This window comes from Camelus dromedarius, chromosome 34, assembly GCF_036321535.1.
Source record: "Camelus dromedarius isolate mCamDro1 chromosome 34, mCamDro1.pat, whole genome shotgun sequence".
Lineage (NCBI taxonomy): Eukaryota > Metazoa > Chordata > Mammalia > Artiodactyla > Camelidae > Camelus > Camelus dromedarius.
Window position 1 is genome coordinate 786180 of NC_087469.1, and position 19227 is coordinate 805406.

Consider the following 19227-nt stretch of genomic DNA (forward strand, 5'->3'; position numbering starts at 1 on the left):
CAGCCTCAGGGCATTTCAGAGATTTCCTGTTTCGTGGGTACTTAGGGAATCTACAGCTTTCCCGCCTGGGTGTGACGTGTAGAAGGAGCCTTACTAGTAACATCTTTTTCTCCTCCTTTCCAGCGTTTTCTAGCTTCCTAGCTCCATCATTAAGCCTCGGAATATATTCTTATGCCAGAGAGCAGCACGTAAGGTCCTGGTACTTGAGTGGATAATTCCCAACCTGTCTCTCTGTTCACCGTGTCTTTTCCACATTAACCCTGCGTCACCATGGTGTGCCCCTGTGGCCTGCTAACCCGCCAGGAGGAGCCAGGTAAGCCTGATTCGTGACTCCTACCTGCCACTGCATCTTTGGCACTGAGCACAATGCCCAGCCTGCAGGAGGTGTTCTATTAATGTTTGTTGAACTCCAGAACTCTGGTCTATCCCCAGTACCACTGAAGAGCATCTCTGTGACCTTTCCATTTGTGAGTTTGTGGCTGGCGTGTCTGCAACCTTAAACTATGAGAATGAGGAGAAAGTTCCTCTGGAGGCCTTCTTTGTGTTTCCCATGGATGAAGACTCAGCTGTCTATAGCTTCGAGGCCATGGTGGATGGGAGTATAATTAAAGCGGAATTACAGGACAAGACGGAGGTACTAGGGATAAGTACTTCATCTCCTTCCTTCTTCTCTCCCTGACGCATACTCATCAGGGTCTCCAGCAAATGCAACGTCACAAAAGTGCTGATACCGAATGCTTTCATTCACTCCCCCTCTAACTGCCATTTTCCTAAAATCATTTGGAGGGAAAGTCAGTCAGAGGCGCTTGAAGTAGAGCTGTGAACTTGGCAAGACCAATCATGGTCCCTCCCCACCAGTCTTTGTTTTCTGTACCATTTGCACCTTCGTCAGCCATGCCGCCTTGCCCTCCCTGTTCTCCTTAGGCACACGCCAACTATGAGAACGCCATCAGCCAGGGCCACCAAGCCTTCCTACTAGAGGAGGACGACTGCTCCAGGGATGTCTTCTGTTGCAACGTGGGGAACCTCCGCCCTGGGTCAAAGGTGGCGCTCACCCTCAAGTACGTGCAGGAGCTGCCCCTGGAAGCAGATGGGGCTCTGCGCTACGTGCTCCCAGCGATCCTGAATCCTCGCTACCAACTCTCCGGTTAATATCCTCTTCTTTTGAATACTATTGGTGGGAGATAGAATTGCGGAAGCCCTTGCAAGGTTGTAGGGTGCTAAAACATGTGGGAAGGGGAAACAGAACTAAGGGAACGTTTTGTAGGATGCCCTGAGGACAGCTGCCTTACAATGAAGACTCCTGTGGTCCCTCTGGAGGACCTGCCCTACACAATCAGCATGGTTGCCACTGTCAGTTCCCAGCACGGCATCGAGAGGACTCAGTCCAATTGCTCCTTGAGTCCTGTTGAGTACCTGGGGGATAATAAGACTTCTGCTCAGGTAGTTCAGGAGAGCATTATCGTTGCCGGTACCTTTTCTTTAGATCCTGACCTTGGTCTTCACTGAATTCTTCCTAAATGTTCCTTCTTCTTCTTAACCCAGAGGGAATCACACTGTGCTCCTTCCTTATCCCTCTTTAATCTCCAGAGCCTTCTCTCCTTTCTTGCCCCTGCTCCTGGTCATGCTCCCTTGTGGCAGCAGCCTGGAGCCCTCGGCTATGACCTCAGCCTCATAAGTAGTGACAGTTCTAGCATGGCTCCTCTGTCTGCTCCCAACTCAGGTTTCCTTGGCTGATGGACACAAGTTTGATCGAGACGTGGAACTCCTGATTTATTATAGTGAGGTGCATGCCCCCAGCATAGCCGTGGAGATGGGGGAACCCGAAACAAAGCCAGGTATTTTCTTTCTCCTTTGTGTTACCTCCTAAGGGGTAATTTTTTTGGAATTATCTTCAAATTACCCTCAGTTTTCTTTCCTTCTATCCAGCAGTGGGTAGGACATTGACATGGCTTACACTGCGATGTGCAAAAATGGTTAAGTTCAGTGAGTATCATCTGGTTATGTTTTGTAGGCAATTTAAGTGGATCAGCAGGTAACTGAACAAAGGACATGAACAAATAATTCACAAGAGGAAACACAGCTAATTTACAAACAACTGTGACAATGATCAGTCTCTATAAATACAAATAAAAATAAAAATAAAATTAAAATAATGATGTGACATTTTCACTTTTCAAGTTATGAAAGATTTCCAAATCTGATGATGCCTCATGCTTTAAAAGGTGTGGTGAATTTGGAACTCAGAGATTGCTTGAAGCAAAATAATTTGGCATCAGTCTTTTGAGAGGAAATGTGGCCATATGTATCAAAATACATGTTTATTTTGGTAATTCTAATTTTAGGAATCTTACATAGGAAAATAAATCTAAGTATAAGTTAAAAATGCACTAGTAAACAATCAAAATGTCTTACTGCGGCTAAATTCACTATGCTAGATGTATTTGACATGTCATTATGTGGCTACTAAAATAATGTACATTGATAGGTTGAAATATTATGGAAAAAAGGCTTCCAAAGAATGTTAAAAGTGAGTTATGTAAATAGATTATTACTAGGAAATAACCTATGCATTGGGAAAAACATTAAAAACAAAAAAAACAGGAAGTATGCAAGTAGTAAACGTGATTAGATGACAACTAAATTTACTTTTTTAACTTTTTAAATCTAATGAATAACTTCTGCTGATTGATTCATGCGTCTTCATGTAATCTCACCTGGAATTCTGTTTTATTGCAGTAAAATTTATATAACTTCAACTTTACCATTATAACTAATTTTATGTATGTAATTTCACTACTTTAAGTACATTTCACCTTGTTGGGCAACCACCATCACCATCCACCTCCAGAGCTTTTTCATCTTGTGTTTGTTTCTTAATTTCTAAGGCTGTGTTTAGTTTCTTAACGTTTAGTTTATTAATTTCTTTAGTTTCTCGTTTCTAAATTTTCCTTAATATATGCGTACTGTTCCTTGTAATTATAACGGGTGTAACCCCTGTCAGTCTGCTGTTCTCTTGGGGTCTTCCTGGGCTGCCAGGCCTCTGCATTGCAGGGACCGTGACGCATGGCTGGAGGAATACTGCTGCTTCCAGTTTTCCACGTTGGTGGAATGGAAGCATCCTCGGAGACCATCATGAGCAAAGTCCTATGGCTTGGGTTAGGCTCTTGTATATCTACAACTGCTGTGACAGTTCCCTGTAGTTGGTCTTCTAGGCCATCCTTCTCTCTCACTGACAAGGTAGCTGCACGCTCGAGCTCATGAATTGGGACTCCTTAGTTTGCCCTCACTTGTTCAACCATTTTTCCTCAGGAGAAGCTGCTGGTGCCAAAGCTATTCGAGGAGCTCCCAGCTTTAACCAGGTTTGCAACAGCTCCTCTTCCAGGAAGCCCTCTGCTCTGTTTGTACATTGGTTACCTGATTTTGTCCTTTCCTTTTGGGGAGTTCTCCCTTGAGTGTCCTTGACCTTCTCCCACGACAGTGACCTGGTCTTTAGTTAGGATTATTTTAATCCACCAGAGAAAGTTTTATAATGCTGGACCTCAAACAGTAAGGACTGAGATGTCAAGCCCTTTCTTTCCAAGATACTCCCCTGGCCCCTGGGCAGAATTCCTCATCTGCTCCCAGCTCTGCAGGCCATAGGGGGAGATCAGGGGCAGCCTTTATGAGTCTTGTGAATCCCTTCCAGCAGGGCCGCTTAAATCTTGCTTTCTAGATCATGTATTTGGTCAAGATGACTTGCTTTGTCCATCTATCCAAAGTAGCATAGGACAACCGCCTGCCCGGCTCACTGAAGTCATTTAGAGTTCTGCCGAATGGAGCATAACACTAAGTGACAGAAATACACAGGATATTTTTAAAAAATTAGAATGTACTTTCCTTATTAAGAACATGTTTAATAAAAATAAGTACATAAAGAATTTATTAATTTATGAGATTATTATTAAGAGCTTAAGCTGAGTTGAGCCTTAGACTGAGTTCCTTAAGGGTATTATATCATTTAATCCTTAAAATACCCTTAAGGTAGATATTACTACCTTGATTCCACAGATGAGGAAACAGGCTAGCAAGCAGAGGAATTAGGGTTCAAAATGCCTTGTTTAAAAAAGGGGAAGCTGAGGTGGAAATAATTTGAGCCATGCCAAAAGAATTATAGTAGACAATACATATATAGTGTTTTCTATTTACTGGCGTTGTTTGAACAGTTTATAAATATTAACTCATTTTATTGTCACGGCAGCCTTTCTCACTTCCCAGTACAGTGTCGGCCCTACTACAACCACCTGTCTCTCAGAATGGAAAGGAACTGACCTTGTCCATTTAAAAAAAAAAAAAAAAAGCCTCTCTTCCATTATATATCCAGAGGTCTGGATTATGTAAGGGTTATTTTTTAATCCATGTTCTATCAAATATTTGCTGAGCCACACCCATTTTATTTGGAAACCAGTTTGGTTATTGAGGTATTCCACAGTCAAGAGATTGAACTGAGCCAGGTCCTAGAATCCTTCTGAATTCCAGAGCTGCTAACAGTTTAGACCTATAATCCTGGAATTGCTTTATAAAAACAGGACACTGGAATTTAATTCTCTGTCCTCTTATATCCTCCAAGCTGTAAACTAGAGTTGATATAACCCAGTCAGTCTCATTTCTTCTCTTGCATCTGTTTTCAGTCACTCCTCAAAACAGAATCACAGCCGTGGCTTTAGCAAGTTGGTGACATCGGCTAGGCTCCACGGTCTCCTCCATATTATAATTTGGACGATGCTAGTATTAGAGTCCGGCACGTATTTTAGTGCTTCTCTTTCTTTTTTCTGGAGAACATCAGTGAGCGCTTCATACCCAAAGCAGAGGGACTTTCGGTGCCACGTATGACACTTACACTCTCAGCTCTTGTAAACTGTCAACGTGAGAATCGTCCACATGAGCCTCAGTTTTTCAAAGCTGAAATGAAGACTTAAGGACCCATGCAATACATTTCCCATTTATTTGATTTGCAGAGAAGGTGTCTGTGCAAATAAAATAGCTTCATTCTTCTGGCAAATGCTGAGACATTGTAACTTAATGTATTTCACTCCCAGCTGCTAGGAGATTAGGTACAGTATTTTAATTACTGCTTGTGTGTTGTAACCTCTGCCCTCTTTCTTCTCTTTCAAATCTGTTCTGCTTCTATACCTTTTATGTGTGTGTAACTCACTTCAAACCCTTTGCCAGCAGATACAGTATAAAGATCAGACTGTTGCAGATTTGTGTTTTCTCAGCTCCTTCTGTAACTCATCACATTTGATTCTTCAGGTCTTTAGGATTCTTGAGTTCCCTTTTGTCTTACAGCATCCTTATCCTTTCTGAGTAGATAGTTTGTTGGGAGACCCAGTTGCAATGGTGAGTTTCTACCCAAATATCCCAGAAGCTCAGCCATCAGCTGCCTGTGGAGAATTTGTCTTCCTCATGGACTGTTCAGGAAGTATGCAAAGCCCCATGAGTAACCAAAATAAATCTCAGCCACGCATCGAGGCAGCCAAGGTAAAACTAGTGTCTTTCTTTTTCTGGTCACTTGCTCAAGTGGGAGTGAATCTCAGGGATGAAATTAGGGTCCGTCCCTCATCTGAGCTACAGCTAACGTGGCCACTGTGAGGCTAGCCTTGGAATATAAGGGCCCAGAGGCATCAAAGGGGGTAAAAGCCACTTCTCAAGAGTTAGGTTGGCCGGGTCTGTGTGTCTGAAAGGATCCTTTCTCAACTGTCTCAATTTTCTTCCTGCAGGAAACACTCATTTTGATTCTGAAGAGTTTGCCTATTGGCTGTTATTTCAACATCTATGGATTTGGATCTTCTTATGAGGCATTCTTTCCCTAAGTTTCTAGAAAAGCCATAGAGAATCCAAAAAGACACATTAAAGAGAGGACTAGATTGTTAAAGGGGTTACTGGGGAATTGACCTTGGCATTGGACGTGTCGGGTAAGGTGGTTTACCTGACCTCACGATTCAGGGACTTAGTCCTGGGCAGTGTCGAGCTATCATGTCACTAGGCGTGTTTATTTTTCTCAGGAAGAGCGTGAAGTACGATCAGCGTACCATGGAGGAGGCACTGAGGAGAGTTAAGCTTATGCGGGCTGACCTAGGGGGTACGGAAATGCTGGCGCCACTCCAGGCCATTTATGGGGGACCGTCCATCCCAGGCCACCCCCTACAGGTGAGAATTGGAACAGAGCCAACAGAGGGGACAGAGAGGGTGGAGTCTCTGTTCAAGAATCGCTAGCTCTGGGCTTCATGGCAGGATTGTTGAAATACGGTATGTAATTTAGTCTTACATAATAAAGAGACTAAGACAAGGGGCATTTAATAGGATTCCTTTTCCTTAGCTCTATGTTATGGACTGTGAACCATGGAATTGCTTTTGTGGAGTGCCACAGATGCCTTGGATGAAACTAGTGGGGGATGCTGACTATTTCCAGGGCTGTGAACAGACCATGTGAGAACATGGTGCAGGTGACTATGGAATATTAGAAATCTCCTGTGTGAAGAGGCATCAGGGTCTCTGGAATGAAAAAACTGGGTTTTTCAAGGCCAAATTCTGGTATCTTTAAATAACCTTCACAGAGACTTGATGAACGTCTTCTTTCCTTCTCCAGCTATTTGTGTTCACAGACGGAGAAGTTTCCAACACGTTTAGAGTAATTAAAGAAGTTGAGAGCAATGGTCAAAAGCACAGGTATGAAGAGGATGTGATCTTAGTTTTATTACCAACAGACAATATTTTTCTATTTATTTTTCTCTACTAAAAGAAAAAAGTAATTTTCTAAGTAACATCAACCATACAACAAAATCATTGTCCTCTTTTCTCTCTAAACCACAATGGAAACAAAAATTGAACAGTAAGACTTTTTTTTTTCTCTGCTTATAAACATTTTCATCAAAGTAAGACATACAGAAAACCATACAACTATAAGTATACAGCTGGATACATTATCAAAGTGAACACACGTGTATAATCATCACACAATTGAAGACCTAAAATGTTTCTAGTACCTCTATCACTACTCTTTTCCATCACATCCCACTTTTAATCACTAACCACTTTTTCCCCTCTAAAGGAAATAGCCTTCCTGACTTACAAAGGGTTATTTTTGCTTATTTTTGAATGAAAGTAAATGAGTGATACAGCACGTTTCTGTTTCTGTGTATCTTGCTTCTCTCCCTCGGCTGTATGTTGAGATTCATACATATTTTACTTGAAACCATAATTTTCATTGGTGTATAGTATTCCATGGGATGATTATACCATTTCACTTACTGATTCTACTGCTGATGGACTTCGGTTTAGTTGTTAAAAATATGCTTCTATGAACATTCTTGTACATGCATTTTCTGTACATACTTTTTTGTATGTACATATATATTCATGTATACATATTTATATTCATATAAATGAGTGTATATGCATAATATACATACACACACACACACAAATATTGACATAATTGTGGAATTGCTTGGGAATGGCAAGTACTTTTCCAGTTTACTATACTAATTTAAATTCACATCAGCATTGCTTGAGAGTTCCAATCGCCTCATTTCCTATCCAAAATTTGGCATTGTCATTTCAAATTTTAACTAATTTTGTGGGCATGTAGCAGTAGCTCATTTCACTTTTAATTTACATTTTTTCAATGACTAATGAAGTTGAGCACCTTTTCATATTTACTGACCACTTATATGCTGTTTTTTTTGTGATGTATCTTCAAGGCTTTCCTATTTTTTTCTATTAGATTTTCCTTTTTTATGGATTTGTAGTCCATGCTACAGTTTAGGTACAAGCACTTTGTTGATATGTTCTAGAAATATATTTTCCCATTCTACAGCTTTCCTTTTCACCCTCAGCATAGTATCCTTTGATTAACAGTTGTTCTTAATTTTAATATAGTTTGCTTTTTCAGTCTTTTCCTTTATAGTTAGTGTTTTTGTGTGTCCTGTTAAAAAAGTTTTCCCTGCTCAAGGTCGTGAAGCTATTTTCCTTTGTTATTTTCCAGAAGTTTTGTTATATTTTCTTTTATAGTTAGATCTACATTTCACCTGGAATTTATTTTTGTCATTATGTATGGTAGGGGCCAGGTTTCATTTTTTTTTTTTTTAATGTGAGTATCACACTGACCTTGTATTTTTTATTGAAAAGTCTGTCTTTTCCTCACTGATGTGCAGAGCCATTTTTGTCACAAATAAGCTTCTATGTATGTATGGATTATTTCTGCATCCCCTGTTCCATTCCATTGGTCTATTTATCTAGACGTGTACCAGGGTTCCAGCATGTAAATTAATGCAACATTCTGAAATCTTGATTTTCAATAGAGTAAGTCCTCAACTTTGCTATTTTTCAAGGTTGTCTTAGTTATTCTTGACTCTTTGTATTTTAAAATTAACTTGACAGTTTTTACCAAAAAAAGGAGCTGGTTGATATACTGATCATTAACTTTATAGGTCAGTTTTGGGAGAACTTAGTATTTACTATATTGAGTATTCCAATGTATTTACATGGTATTTCATTCCATTTATTTAGGTCTTTCTTGATTTTTCTAAATATATGTTTCTAATATTTTATTAAAAAAAAATTGAACCTATAGAGAAGTTGCAAGAATAGAACAATAGATACTCATATACCTTTCACCCAGGTCCACCAGTTATTAACCTTTTACCACATTTGCTTCACTAATTTTTACTTTTCTTCCTTTTTGTATTGCCCTTGAAAGGACCGCTAGTACAAACCTGAATAGAAGCGGTCACAGCTGGCATTATTATCTTGGATTGCAGAGGGAACATGTTCAACATTACATCAATAAGTGTGATTGCTTGCTATAAAGTTTTTTGTAGATATCCTTTATCGGCCCCAGAGAGCCAAGCGCTTCTCAAAGGAATGATTTCCCTGAGCCCAGATGTTTGCTCCCTCCCATACACAGAAAAGCGCTCAATTCTTTAACTTGAGATGCCTAGTTTTCCTTAACAGTAATCTTTAATGTTCCAACTACCTGGTCTTGGTTGTAAAACTCCTACATATCCTGGCTTCTCCCCTACCTCTTGGGAGCAGCCCCTCAGGGCCATCTGGGGGGCTGTCATCCTGGGCTCCAAGGGGCTGGAGTCCTCAGAAATGTCCACTGAGTAAAACATAACTCTCTTAGGCTGTGTGATTTTATTTCAGTCAACACATCCAAGAGACCCACCAGATTATAGCCAACAACAGCAAAAAAAAAAAAAAAAAAAAAAGATTCTTAACAGGCTCACAAGGACTCAGCTCAGAGGGACAGACAGAAATGCCTGCCCACTACACTAAGTGAAAGCAGTCAGCCGGAGAAAGGTAAATACTGCATGAACTCACTTACAGGCGGAATCTGAAAAATACAACAAACAAGTGAATACAACATACAAGAAGCAGACCACAGACACAGAGAACAAACTAGAAACTGCCAGTGTGGGGTGGAGGGATAGTACAGGAGTGGGGGGGTACAAACTACTGGGTGTGAGACAGGCTACAGGGTGTGCTATACAACACGGGGAATAGAGCCAATATTCTGTAACAACTGTAAATGAAAAGTAACCTCCCAAAATTGTATAAAATTAAAAAAAAGTTTAAGAATAAATCATGAAAAAAAAAGACATGCCCCCCCCATCAGTCTTTCCCTGAAAAAATCCTATTTGCATACGTCAGAAGCTGCTGCCCTGAGGGTCAGGCTTCTAATTCAGCATGTACTTAGGAGCTGACAGCCATCCTTCCCCAAACCCACAGAAGCGGGCAGGTGCCACCTCCATTTTCTCTGCCTGGCTCTCTATGTCCCGCTGGAAGAAGCCTGTGCACGCCTGGCACCCTGGCTTTTGCAGCTGCAGCCCAAAGGGCATACCACTCGATCACCTGGCTATGGTGGCCAGCAGGGCTTGAGTTCAGGGGTCCCACAGGGCTGTAATGACCAAAGAATCAGTTCTCAACCAGCTATACCCCAGGGCTCAGTGCAGAAAGAGCGGACGGATGGCAACACTCATCTCTCAGTCCTTCCCTGAGAGAGGCATGTTTGTATACTTTAAGAGCTGCTGCCTAAGGGTCCAGCTTCCAGTCCCCAGGCCCTGACAGAGATCCTCCCTTTGAGACATGGACAGATCCTGGCATGTCCTCAACTACTGGGAGCCACGAAGAACAAAGAAGGCAGCATGGACAATCACAGAGGTTTGAGAGACAAGCAAGAGCTTGGACCAGGCTGACCGGTAAGGCTCATCTCCTCCACAAGATCACTCTGCCAAGAATGGGAGAGGTGGGTGCTTACCTAAACGCACAGAAACCAATACAGAGTGCCAAACAAATGAAGAAAGAGACGAGTGTGCTCCAAACAACAACAACAAACAAACAAACAAAACAAGATAAAACTCCAGAATCAGACCTTAGTGAAATGGAAGTAAGTGATTTACCTGATACAGAGTTCAAAACAATGCTCATAAAGATGTTCACTGAGGTCAGGAGGACAAAGTGAGACTTTTAACAAAGAGACAGAAAATATAAGAGAATACCGAATAGAATCACAGAGCTGAAAAACACAATAACTAAACTGAAAAATTTCAAAAATGTGCTGGCTTCAGCAGCACATATACTGAAATGGGAACAAGGCAGAGAAGATTAGAGCGCCCCCTGCACAAAGGATGACATGCAAATTCAAGAAGCAGCCCAGATTGCATTTTTCTGTTTGGGAAAAGAAGAATTGTTAAGACTAAAGAGAAATTAAAAACCTAAAATGAATGACTATTGCCTCTTTTGCTGCTGAAAAAATGAAACTTCCTGGTATACAGTTGAAATATATATGATACTCTGGACTGGAGAGCAGTTCATCTGGTACAATGAAAGCATCACTGACCTTGATTCTAAATATTCATGATTCCATGAACAACGAACTTTTGAGTAACTTTTTTACTACCTGTTTACACCCAAAGTCTAAAGCACCTGATTAGATTAGAAAAAAAAAAAAAGAGAAATACAGTTTCTTACTCAAAACATAAGATCTCACTTTTGTCTGGGTGCTAGACCTTAATAATAAAATATATATTTTAAGTTTAAAACATTCCACAGAGGGATTCAACAGCAGACTACATCAAGTGGAAGAAGGGATAAGTAAGCTCAAAGACAGGGCAGTGACGTTTATCCAATCAGAGGATAAAGAAAGAAAAAGGAACAAAAAAGAGTGAAGATAGCTCAGAGGACCTATGGCGCACCTGTCAAGCAGAGCAGTGTTCCCATTACAGGAGTCCCAGAAGGAGAAGAGACAGAGAGAGGCAAAAGCTTATTTGAAGACCTGATGTCTGAAAACTTCCCTAACATGGGTAAAAGAAATAGAAATCCAAATCCAGGAAGCCTGGAGTAATCCAAAACACAGAAATCTAAGCAGACCAACACAGAGACACATTGTAGCAAAGCTGTCCAAAGTTAAAGGCAAGGAGAGAATCTTAAAAGCAGCAAGAGAAAAACGTGTTACCCACAAGGAAAGTCCCGTAAGACTTTTTAGCAGTTTTTCCAGCAAAACCTTTGCGGGTCAGAAGGGAGTAGCATAATATATTCAAAGTGCCGAAAGAAAAGCAAATGACAACCAAGAACACTTTACCCAGAAAAGCTGCCCTTCAGAACAGAAGGGGAGATGAAGAGTTCTCCAGATCAGCGAAATCTGAAAGCATTCATCACTTCTAGACTGGCCTTATACGAAATGTTAAAGGGACTTCTTTAAGCTGAAAAGAAAGGGTGCTAATTAATAACAGAAAAACATATGAAAGTATGTACAGGTAGGTGTGAAAGTAGGTAAAGATAAATAATACAGGTAAATTCAGAATGCTCTTACGTTGTAATGGTGGCGGGAAACCCTGCTACAACTACCCTATGTTAAAATGTTACCTTCATTTTGCAAAAAAGTAACTTGTCCAGGATCACAAACTTAGTGGTAGAATTTGAAGTCAAATTTAAATTTGACCCCACCACTGCTAGCCTCCTTGCCCACTGCACTGTTCCCTGGGAACCTAAGAAAAATCTGCTTGTTACACCGGGAGTTTCCGCTGAGGCGCCACCATAAGATAGGCGTAAAATTCCAAAGGGATGTGTCAGAACGAGGAGCAGACTTTGAGAAGAAGTTGGACCCCTGTAAAGTTACATCAAGGGTATGAGAGCATCGAGGAAGTGAAGGGTCCGAGAGGATATGTGAAAACAGGAAGGAGCAACTGAGTGCCGTGAGAGCCACCGATTCCCCAAAGGGAAGGGGCAGCTCCAGGCTGCAGAGAGCAGTTTCAGTGGGACAACTCATGCAGCCCAGCAGGTATCTTCTGAAGTTTATACTGTTTGTTTTTTATGAGGGGGAGGTGATTAGGTTTCTTCATGGATTTCTGCTTGGAGGAGGTACTGGGGGTTGAATGGGTGCAGAGCATGCGCTCTACCACTTGAGCTACACCCTTCCCCTTATCTTCTGAGGGTTAGAAGAAACAGTACACTAGAGTCTGACGCCTGCCTGAGAAATCTAAGGGGTGCTCATTCATTACAGTGTGACCAGCTGGGTGCCGCATGGTGACAGCCGAGGCAGCTGGGCTGGCTCACCCGGCAGTCCTGTTTTATGAGGCAAAGCACTGGTGAATGTTTTCCACGGACCGAACATGGGCCCCAGTGGTAGAGAGAGCCAACCTGGACCCTGCCAGAATACTAGGGCTGAGAGATTAGTGGCAACCACGGAAGAGAATTCACCCCACACATTGCAGGCAGCATGGCCCAGCAGGAGACCCTCCCAACTGCCACCAATGAAGCCACAGGACAGTCAGTTTTCTATTTCTGCCAGACCCAGAGGTTACCGGGGGTCACCTGAAGCCTTATTCAATGAAATTCTCCAGCCCCCTTTCCCCTTTCCCACTCCAAGCTCCAACTCCATCTTGGAGGAGTCAGTAGTAAGAGTAGCTAGTGAAGGAGGAGGAAAAAAGATCAAGAAGAAGTGAAGCCAACCCCACCCTCTTCCAGAGTGGGCGGGGTCCACCCACCGCAGAACCCGGCTGGCGAAGAGGAGACCTGCACCTGGAATGAAGGCTTTCTAATAAACTGGACTGAACATTTTCAACTGTGGAATCAGGGCAACCTAGAGTTACCTACTATTAGGTAATATATGCTAATATTAATCAGGAAAGCTATGAGCCTGCCCCTTTCATCCAGGAGCATGGGGAAAACTTGCTAACAAACTAAGGAAGACAAAATAAATTGCATTCAGCATCGTTGTCAACGTATCAATATATAAATACGCACTGGTGCCTACATCTCCCTCAGAAACCAAAGAAAGAACAGCTTCTTCATTTTTGCCCAAGATCTTATTTCCCCAAGGAGCTTCAACAAAAATCTATGGGAATCAAGTAGGAAAAGACACATCCTATAGTGCTATCCATCATTCATTTGTAACTCAGGCACCCATTAATTCTCCTTCCCAATATAGCCTAAAACTCAAAAACTTCAGGAAAATTAATGCATACAGATTGATGTCTCATGGGCCTTCCCACCCACTCAGCAAACATGCACATTCATGCTCTAATCTCAGTGATGTCTCAGGGCAATACCCCTGCTACATGAGCAAATAGTTAACCCCCAGTTGCTCACAAGAGGGGCAGAACCACCCCCTGGGGGAAATTCTGGAAATCTGTGGGGACATTATTCTAACAGGTGTAGTTGTTCCCAAGAATTAATCCATAAAAACATGATCTTTTTTTCTCTTCTGTGTTACAGCAGGGCATTCTATCAATCTTCTAAATTTCTATGTGTAAGTAGGTTATACATTTTCTATGGAGTTCATTCTGATATTAAAAATGGCATTAAAATATTTATTATGAAAATGGGAACTGTCTGATGTGACTGAAAACAATGGGACTCACTGCTTTACACCGTTTATCCTGTCAAATTTTCTTTGATTTGTACATACATTTTCCAAATTATTTATCATGAAAAATTTCACACATTCAAAAAAGTCACAAGAACAATACATCGAATACATTTCCTTTTCCTCTGGATTCACTAGTTTTGATATTTTGCTTCATTTGCACATGCACGTGCCCTCCTGTGCTTCAGCAAGCTCTCCTGCGTGATTTTCCCCCTTAAATCATTTGAGAGCTACTTCATTCTTTGACACTTCATCCCTAAACACTTCAACATGCATCTCCAAAGAACAAAAGCATTCGCCTACACAACACAATGCAATGATTACACTCAGAAAATTTAACGTTGATAAAAAACTATTATCTAAGATACAGTCCCCATTCAAATTTTGCCAGTTGTTCCAAACAAATTTTGCCAACCATTCCTTATAGTTGTTTCCTTTCTTTTATTTTTGTTTTAAATACAGGAACTAATCAGGAAGCACCCATTGTATTTAGTTGTTGTATTTCTTTAGTTTTCGCCCATCTAATCAGTTCACTAGCTCCTGTGTCTTTTATGTCACTGACATTTTTGAAGAGTGTTGACCATTTGTTTTACAGTGTATCATGCAATTTAGATTGTTCCATGATGAGCAAATTGAGGTCAAACCTTTTTAGCTGGACTATTACATAAGTGATGCTGTGAGCTTCTGAATGCACCACATTTGAAGTAAAGGAAGCCATTTTATCCCATCAAGACAGAAATGCTAAATTTCGTCTTTTGGTTAAGGAAATAGCCACTAGATTTTTTTCAATGAGAAAGTACTGGTTTGTGTATGTATATAAAGTAAATTTTTAAAACTGTGGATCCTAGTGGTACTCTTCTAGAGAAGTTCTCAGCCCAAAAATGCAGGCAAGCCCACTCTTCACTACTTTTTACTTGCTGTTATAAACATTCCCAGAAGTTCAGTCCTTAAGATGTTGCTAGTAAGTTACCTTAGCAATATTCCACATGACTGTATTCTGTTACCACTCGTGTAAGAGATAGAATATTTGTTCCAAAAAGGAGATGTTTAAGTAAATATGGTAGATGAAAGTCAACTATGAACATATATTTATTTCATGCTTTCTTGTATTCTGATAGAATCAACTCTACTCTCTACCACAAATCGGATTTTAAATATGGCTGTATTTATGGCCCTACCCATCAGAGGCCCAGGACCAAGCTTCACCCAGCAGTGGGCAGATACCAGAAATAAGAAAATGACAATCCCAAAGCCTGTGGAAGGAATCCACAAACACAGGCCAGACTCTACACTGGGACCAGCTGGACTCTGGCCCTTGGGTGACAAGAGAGGAGTGTACTGCTGGGACGCATAGGACCCCTCCCACAGAAGGCCACCTCTCCAAGGCTGAGAAACGTAACTAACCCACCTAAAAATACAAGTAGAAAGATAAACAATATGAAGTGACAGAGGAGTATCTCCCAGGCCAAGGCACAAGATAAAATCCCAGAAGAAATAAGTGATGAGGGGATAGGCAATCTATCTGAGAAAGAGTTTAAAGTAATGATGGCCAAGATGTTCAGAGAACTCAAGAGGAGGATAGATGCACAAAGTGAAGACTTTAGCAAAGAGTTGGAAAATATAAAGAATACCCAAACAGAGGTGAAAATAAAATCACTGAAATGAATAACACACTAGAAGGAACCAAGAATAGACTAAATGAGGCAGAAGAATGGATCAGTGAGATAGTAGATTAGTGGAAATAACTACTGCAGAACAGAAAAAAGAAAAAAAGATTGAAAAGGAATGAGGATAGTTTAAGAGAACTCTGGGACAACATGAAACACACTAATATTCGCATTATAAGGGTCCCAGAAAGAGAAGAGAGAGAGAAGGGACCTGAGAAAAAGTTCGGACAGATAATAACCAAAAACTTGCCCAACTTGGGAAAGGAAACTCTCACCCGAGTCCAGGAAGCAGAGTTCCACACAGGATCAACCCAAAGAGGAACACACCGAGGTAAACAGTAATCAAACTGACAAAAATTAAGGATAAGGATAAAATACTAAAATCAGCAAGAGAAAAGCAACAAATAACATACAAGGTAACTTCCATACGGTTACCAGCTGTTTTTTCAGCAGAAACTCTATAGGATAGAAGGAGTGTCAAGTTATATTTAAAGTGATAAAAGGGAAAAACTTACAACCAAGAATACTCTATCCAGCAAGGCTCTTGTTCAGATTTGATGGAGAAATCAAAAGCTTCACAGATAAACAAAAGCTAAAAGATTTCAGCACCACCGAACAAACTTTACAACAAATGTTAAGGGAACTTCTCTAGGCATCAAACCATAAGAAAAGAGAACAAACAGAAGAAAGAGAAAAAAAGAGACCTATGAAAGATTGCTTTGGCTGTTCGGGGTCTTTTGTGGTTCCTTATAAATTGTGAAATTGTTTGTTATAGTTCTGTGAAAAATGTGAGCATATTAGCGGGGGTTGCATTGGATCTGTGGATTGCTTTGCGTAGTATGGCCATGTTGATAATCTTGATTCTTCCAATCCAACAGCACAAGATATCTTTCCATTTTTTTTGTATCTTCAGTTTCCTTCATCAGTGTTTTACAATTTTCAGAGCATAGATAACCTCCTTAGTTAAGTTTATTTCCAGGTATTTTGTTTTGACGCACTGGAAATGTTTATGCCAGTTATAAAATTTTGGTTTTTGAAGTGAAAAGAAAAAAAAAAAGGAGTTGAAGGGCCACAAATGGCAAAATATCCTTCTTTCTCATGGCTGGAGTTGTATTCCATTACAGGTACATGCTGCATCTTCTTTACCCATCATCTATTGATGTGCACTTAGGAGCTTCCATATCTTGGCAATTAGAAAGAATGTTGCTGTTAATTTCCTAAATAGCAACAAAATTTTTAAAATAGTAAATAATGTACGTTACATGGAGAAATAAACATAGAAAATGTAATAATTATAAAATTTTGTGACAGACTTGAGGCCAAGAATTAAGTCATTTTAATAAATATAAATGGGTTTGACTCATCTATTGATGGAAAAGTGTTTCCAATTTGGCTCTCAGTGCAAGAACTAACAGTATGTCGCATCCAAGAAGCAAAGTGATTTAAGAAGGCTGAAAATAACAGGCTAGACAATGGAATGCCAGGTAAATGAAAACAGTAAGGAAGTAGGGGTATCAGGTAAAGTATAATCCAGGCCAAGAAAGGAAAAACGTGACAAAGAAAGCCCTCTTTTAATGCCACAAGCCACAATTCACAATAAACACATTAATTATCTATGTACTAAGTAACACTGTAACCAGAGACACAGGAAGACAAAGATAGAAATGCACCAATAATAGGAGACATTAACAAACAAAACAAAATAAGTGAACAAAAAAAAATGAGTATGTATACAGAAGACCTCACCAATAAGGTGGATTTTATGACTATAAATCAAACTGTACATCCTGACAGTAGACTATACCCTATCTGCAGTATACATAAACTCACAACATTGTAAACTGACTATAACTCAATAAAAAAAAATATATAAACTATTCATAAAAGTTGATGATACATGAGGTCACAATATTCCATAAAGTAGAAATATTAACAAAAATTATCTGATCACAATGTAGTAGTATTAGAAATTATTACTCAATTCAAAAAGCAAAAATGAGCTTCTACTGAAATAAATAAACCTTATTTTAAACAACCCTTGGGTGAAATGAGAAATACAAACTGAAACGAACATTTTCTAAAAATAATAAAACACTTTCTATCAGAATCTATGACCTGTACTTAAAAGAGTAAGCAGAAAAATATTGATCAACAAAAGAATTAAGAATAAATTGGGGGTGTATAGCTAAGTTGTAGAGCACGTGCCTAGCTGGCACAATGTCCTGGGTTCTATCCTCAGTACCTCTACTAAAAACAAACAAATAAACCTGTTTACCTCCCCCTTCAAAACAAAACAGTACAAGACACATAAGACAGAAAATAAAGAAAAAATATTTTTTAAAAAGAAACAATGAATTAAATCCATAAATTAAGGAACGACTTGATGAATTTACTAAATTTTCATAATTGCACTAATACTCCAAATTTGAGAAGAAACAAACTCAGTCATTATCCACAACTTTTTCCTCTTTTTTGCCTCCCTTTTCTTATTGAGAAAATAGTGTAAATGAGATAAATGGGGTAACAGAGGAAAAGCAGACAATGGAGATGATTTTTAAGGTGAATGCTCCAGTGCTGTACACTGAATTGACAAATAATTCAAACCCACAGATCTTTCCCAGTGGGAATGGGAGAGATTCCTGCTAAACAACATGAACCCTAACGCAGAATATCTAATATCTTAGAGAAAGACTACAGAGCTCAGCAATTTAAAAAAATTTTTTCCCTTACAGTGTTACTGAGATAATTGACATACAGCATGGTATACTTTTTTTTGTCTGTGTGGGGGGAGGTAATGAGGTTTTATTTTTTTTAAATGGAGGTACTGGGGACTGAACTCAGGACCTCGTGCTTGCTAGGGACACAGTCTACCATTAGAGCTCAGCAATTCTAACAAAACATCTCACTAACCTTCCACTCTCCTCCCTTCCCTACAATTCCCTTTTTTGGTAGGTCATAGATTCTGATAGAAAGTGTTTTATTATTTTTAGAAAATTTTTGTTTCAGTTTGTATTTCTCATTTCACCCAAGGGTTATTTAAAATAAGGTTTATTAATTTCAGTAGAAGTTCATTTTTCCTTTTTGAATTGAGTAATAATTTCTAATACTACTACATTGTGATCAGATAGTTTTTATTAGTATTTCTACCTTATGGAATGTTGTGACCTCATGTATGACCAACTTGTATGAATAGTTTATATACACTTTGGATAGTTTATAGTCTCCTATCACATTGATTCTAGGTATTCAGTGCTTCATGACAAAATGTCACGGTTCAGCTCCAAAAAATCAACACCTTTGAAAAAAGGTTACTACAAAAATGTCTTTCGTATAAAAAATGAAGTAGGAGCACTCTTAGAGACCATGGCCGTATTTTATAAGTACAGGGTTTTCTCCTCACATCAAGTGTAAGAACAAAGAAAAATGAAGAAACTTAGGTAAAGTGGGACAACAGAATGCGCTCCTGACACTAAGGGCACTCACGTTATTTAGTACTTTGTAAGAAGCAATACCTCCCAAAATGATGATTTGGCTACATTTTTTAACTTGCACGCAAACCCCAAACACCTGTATACTGTATTTTTTGGGATAACTACTTTTAAAATCACCAAAATTCAAAGACATTATTTAAAAGTCCAGAAATAAAAACAA

General features: G+C 39.7%; 1 protein-coding gene and 1 non-coding gene across 2 annotated transcripts; both read left to right on the plus strand.

Annotated features, from left to right (window-relative positions):
• Nucleotides 1–267: 267 nt before the first annotated feature.
• Nucleotides 268–17473, plus strand: LOC116150141 (von Willebrand factor A domain-containing protein 5A-like). The gene is given in 11 exon segments (XM_064482002.1): nt 268–313; nt 433–453; nt 456–634; nt 925–1147; nt 1268–1443; nt 1724–1838; nt 5351–5520; nt 5760–5852; nt 6049–6189; nt 6629–6708; nt 15028–17473. Coding segments are annotated over 11 exon segments (1356 nt in total). The 5' UTR covers nt 268–270; the 3' UTR covers nt 15143–17473.
• On the plus strand, nt 10598–10705 carry LOC116150267 (U6 spliceosomal RNA). The gene has a single exon (XR_004133983.1). It is a non-coding gene; the product is annotated as a U6 spliceosomal RNA (small nuclear RNA).
• Nucleotides 17474–19227: the final 1754 nt, after the last annotated feature.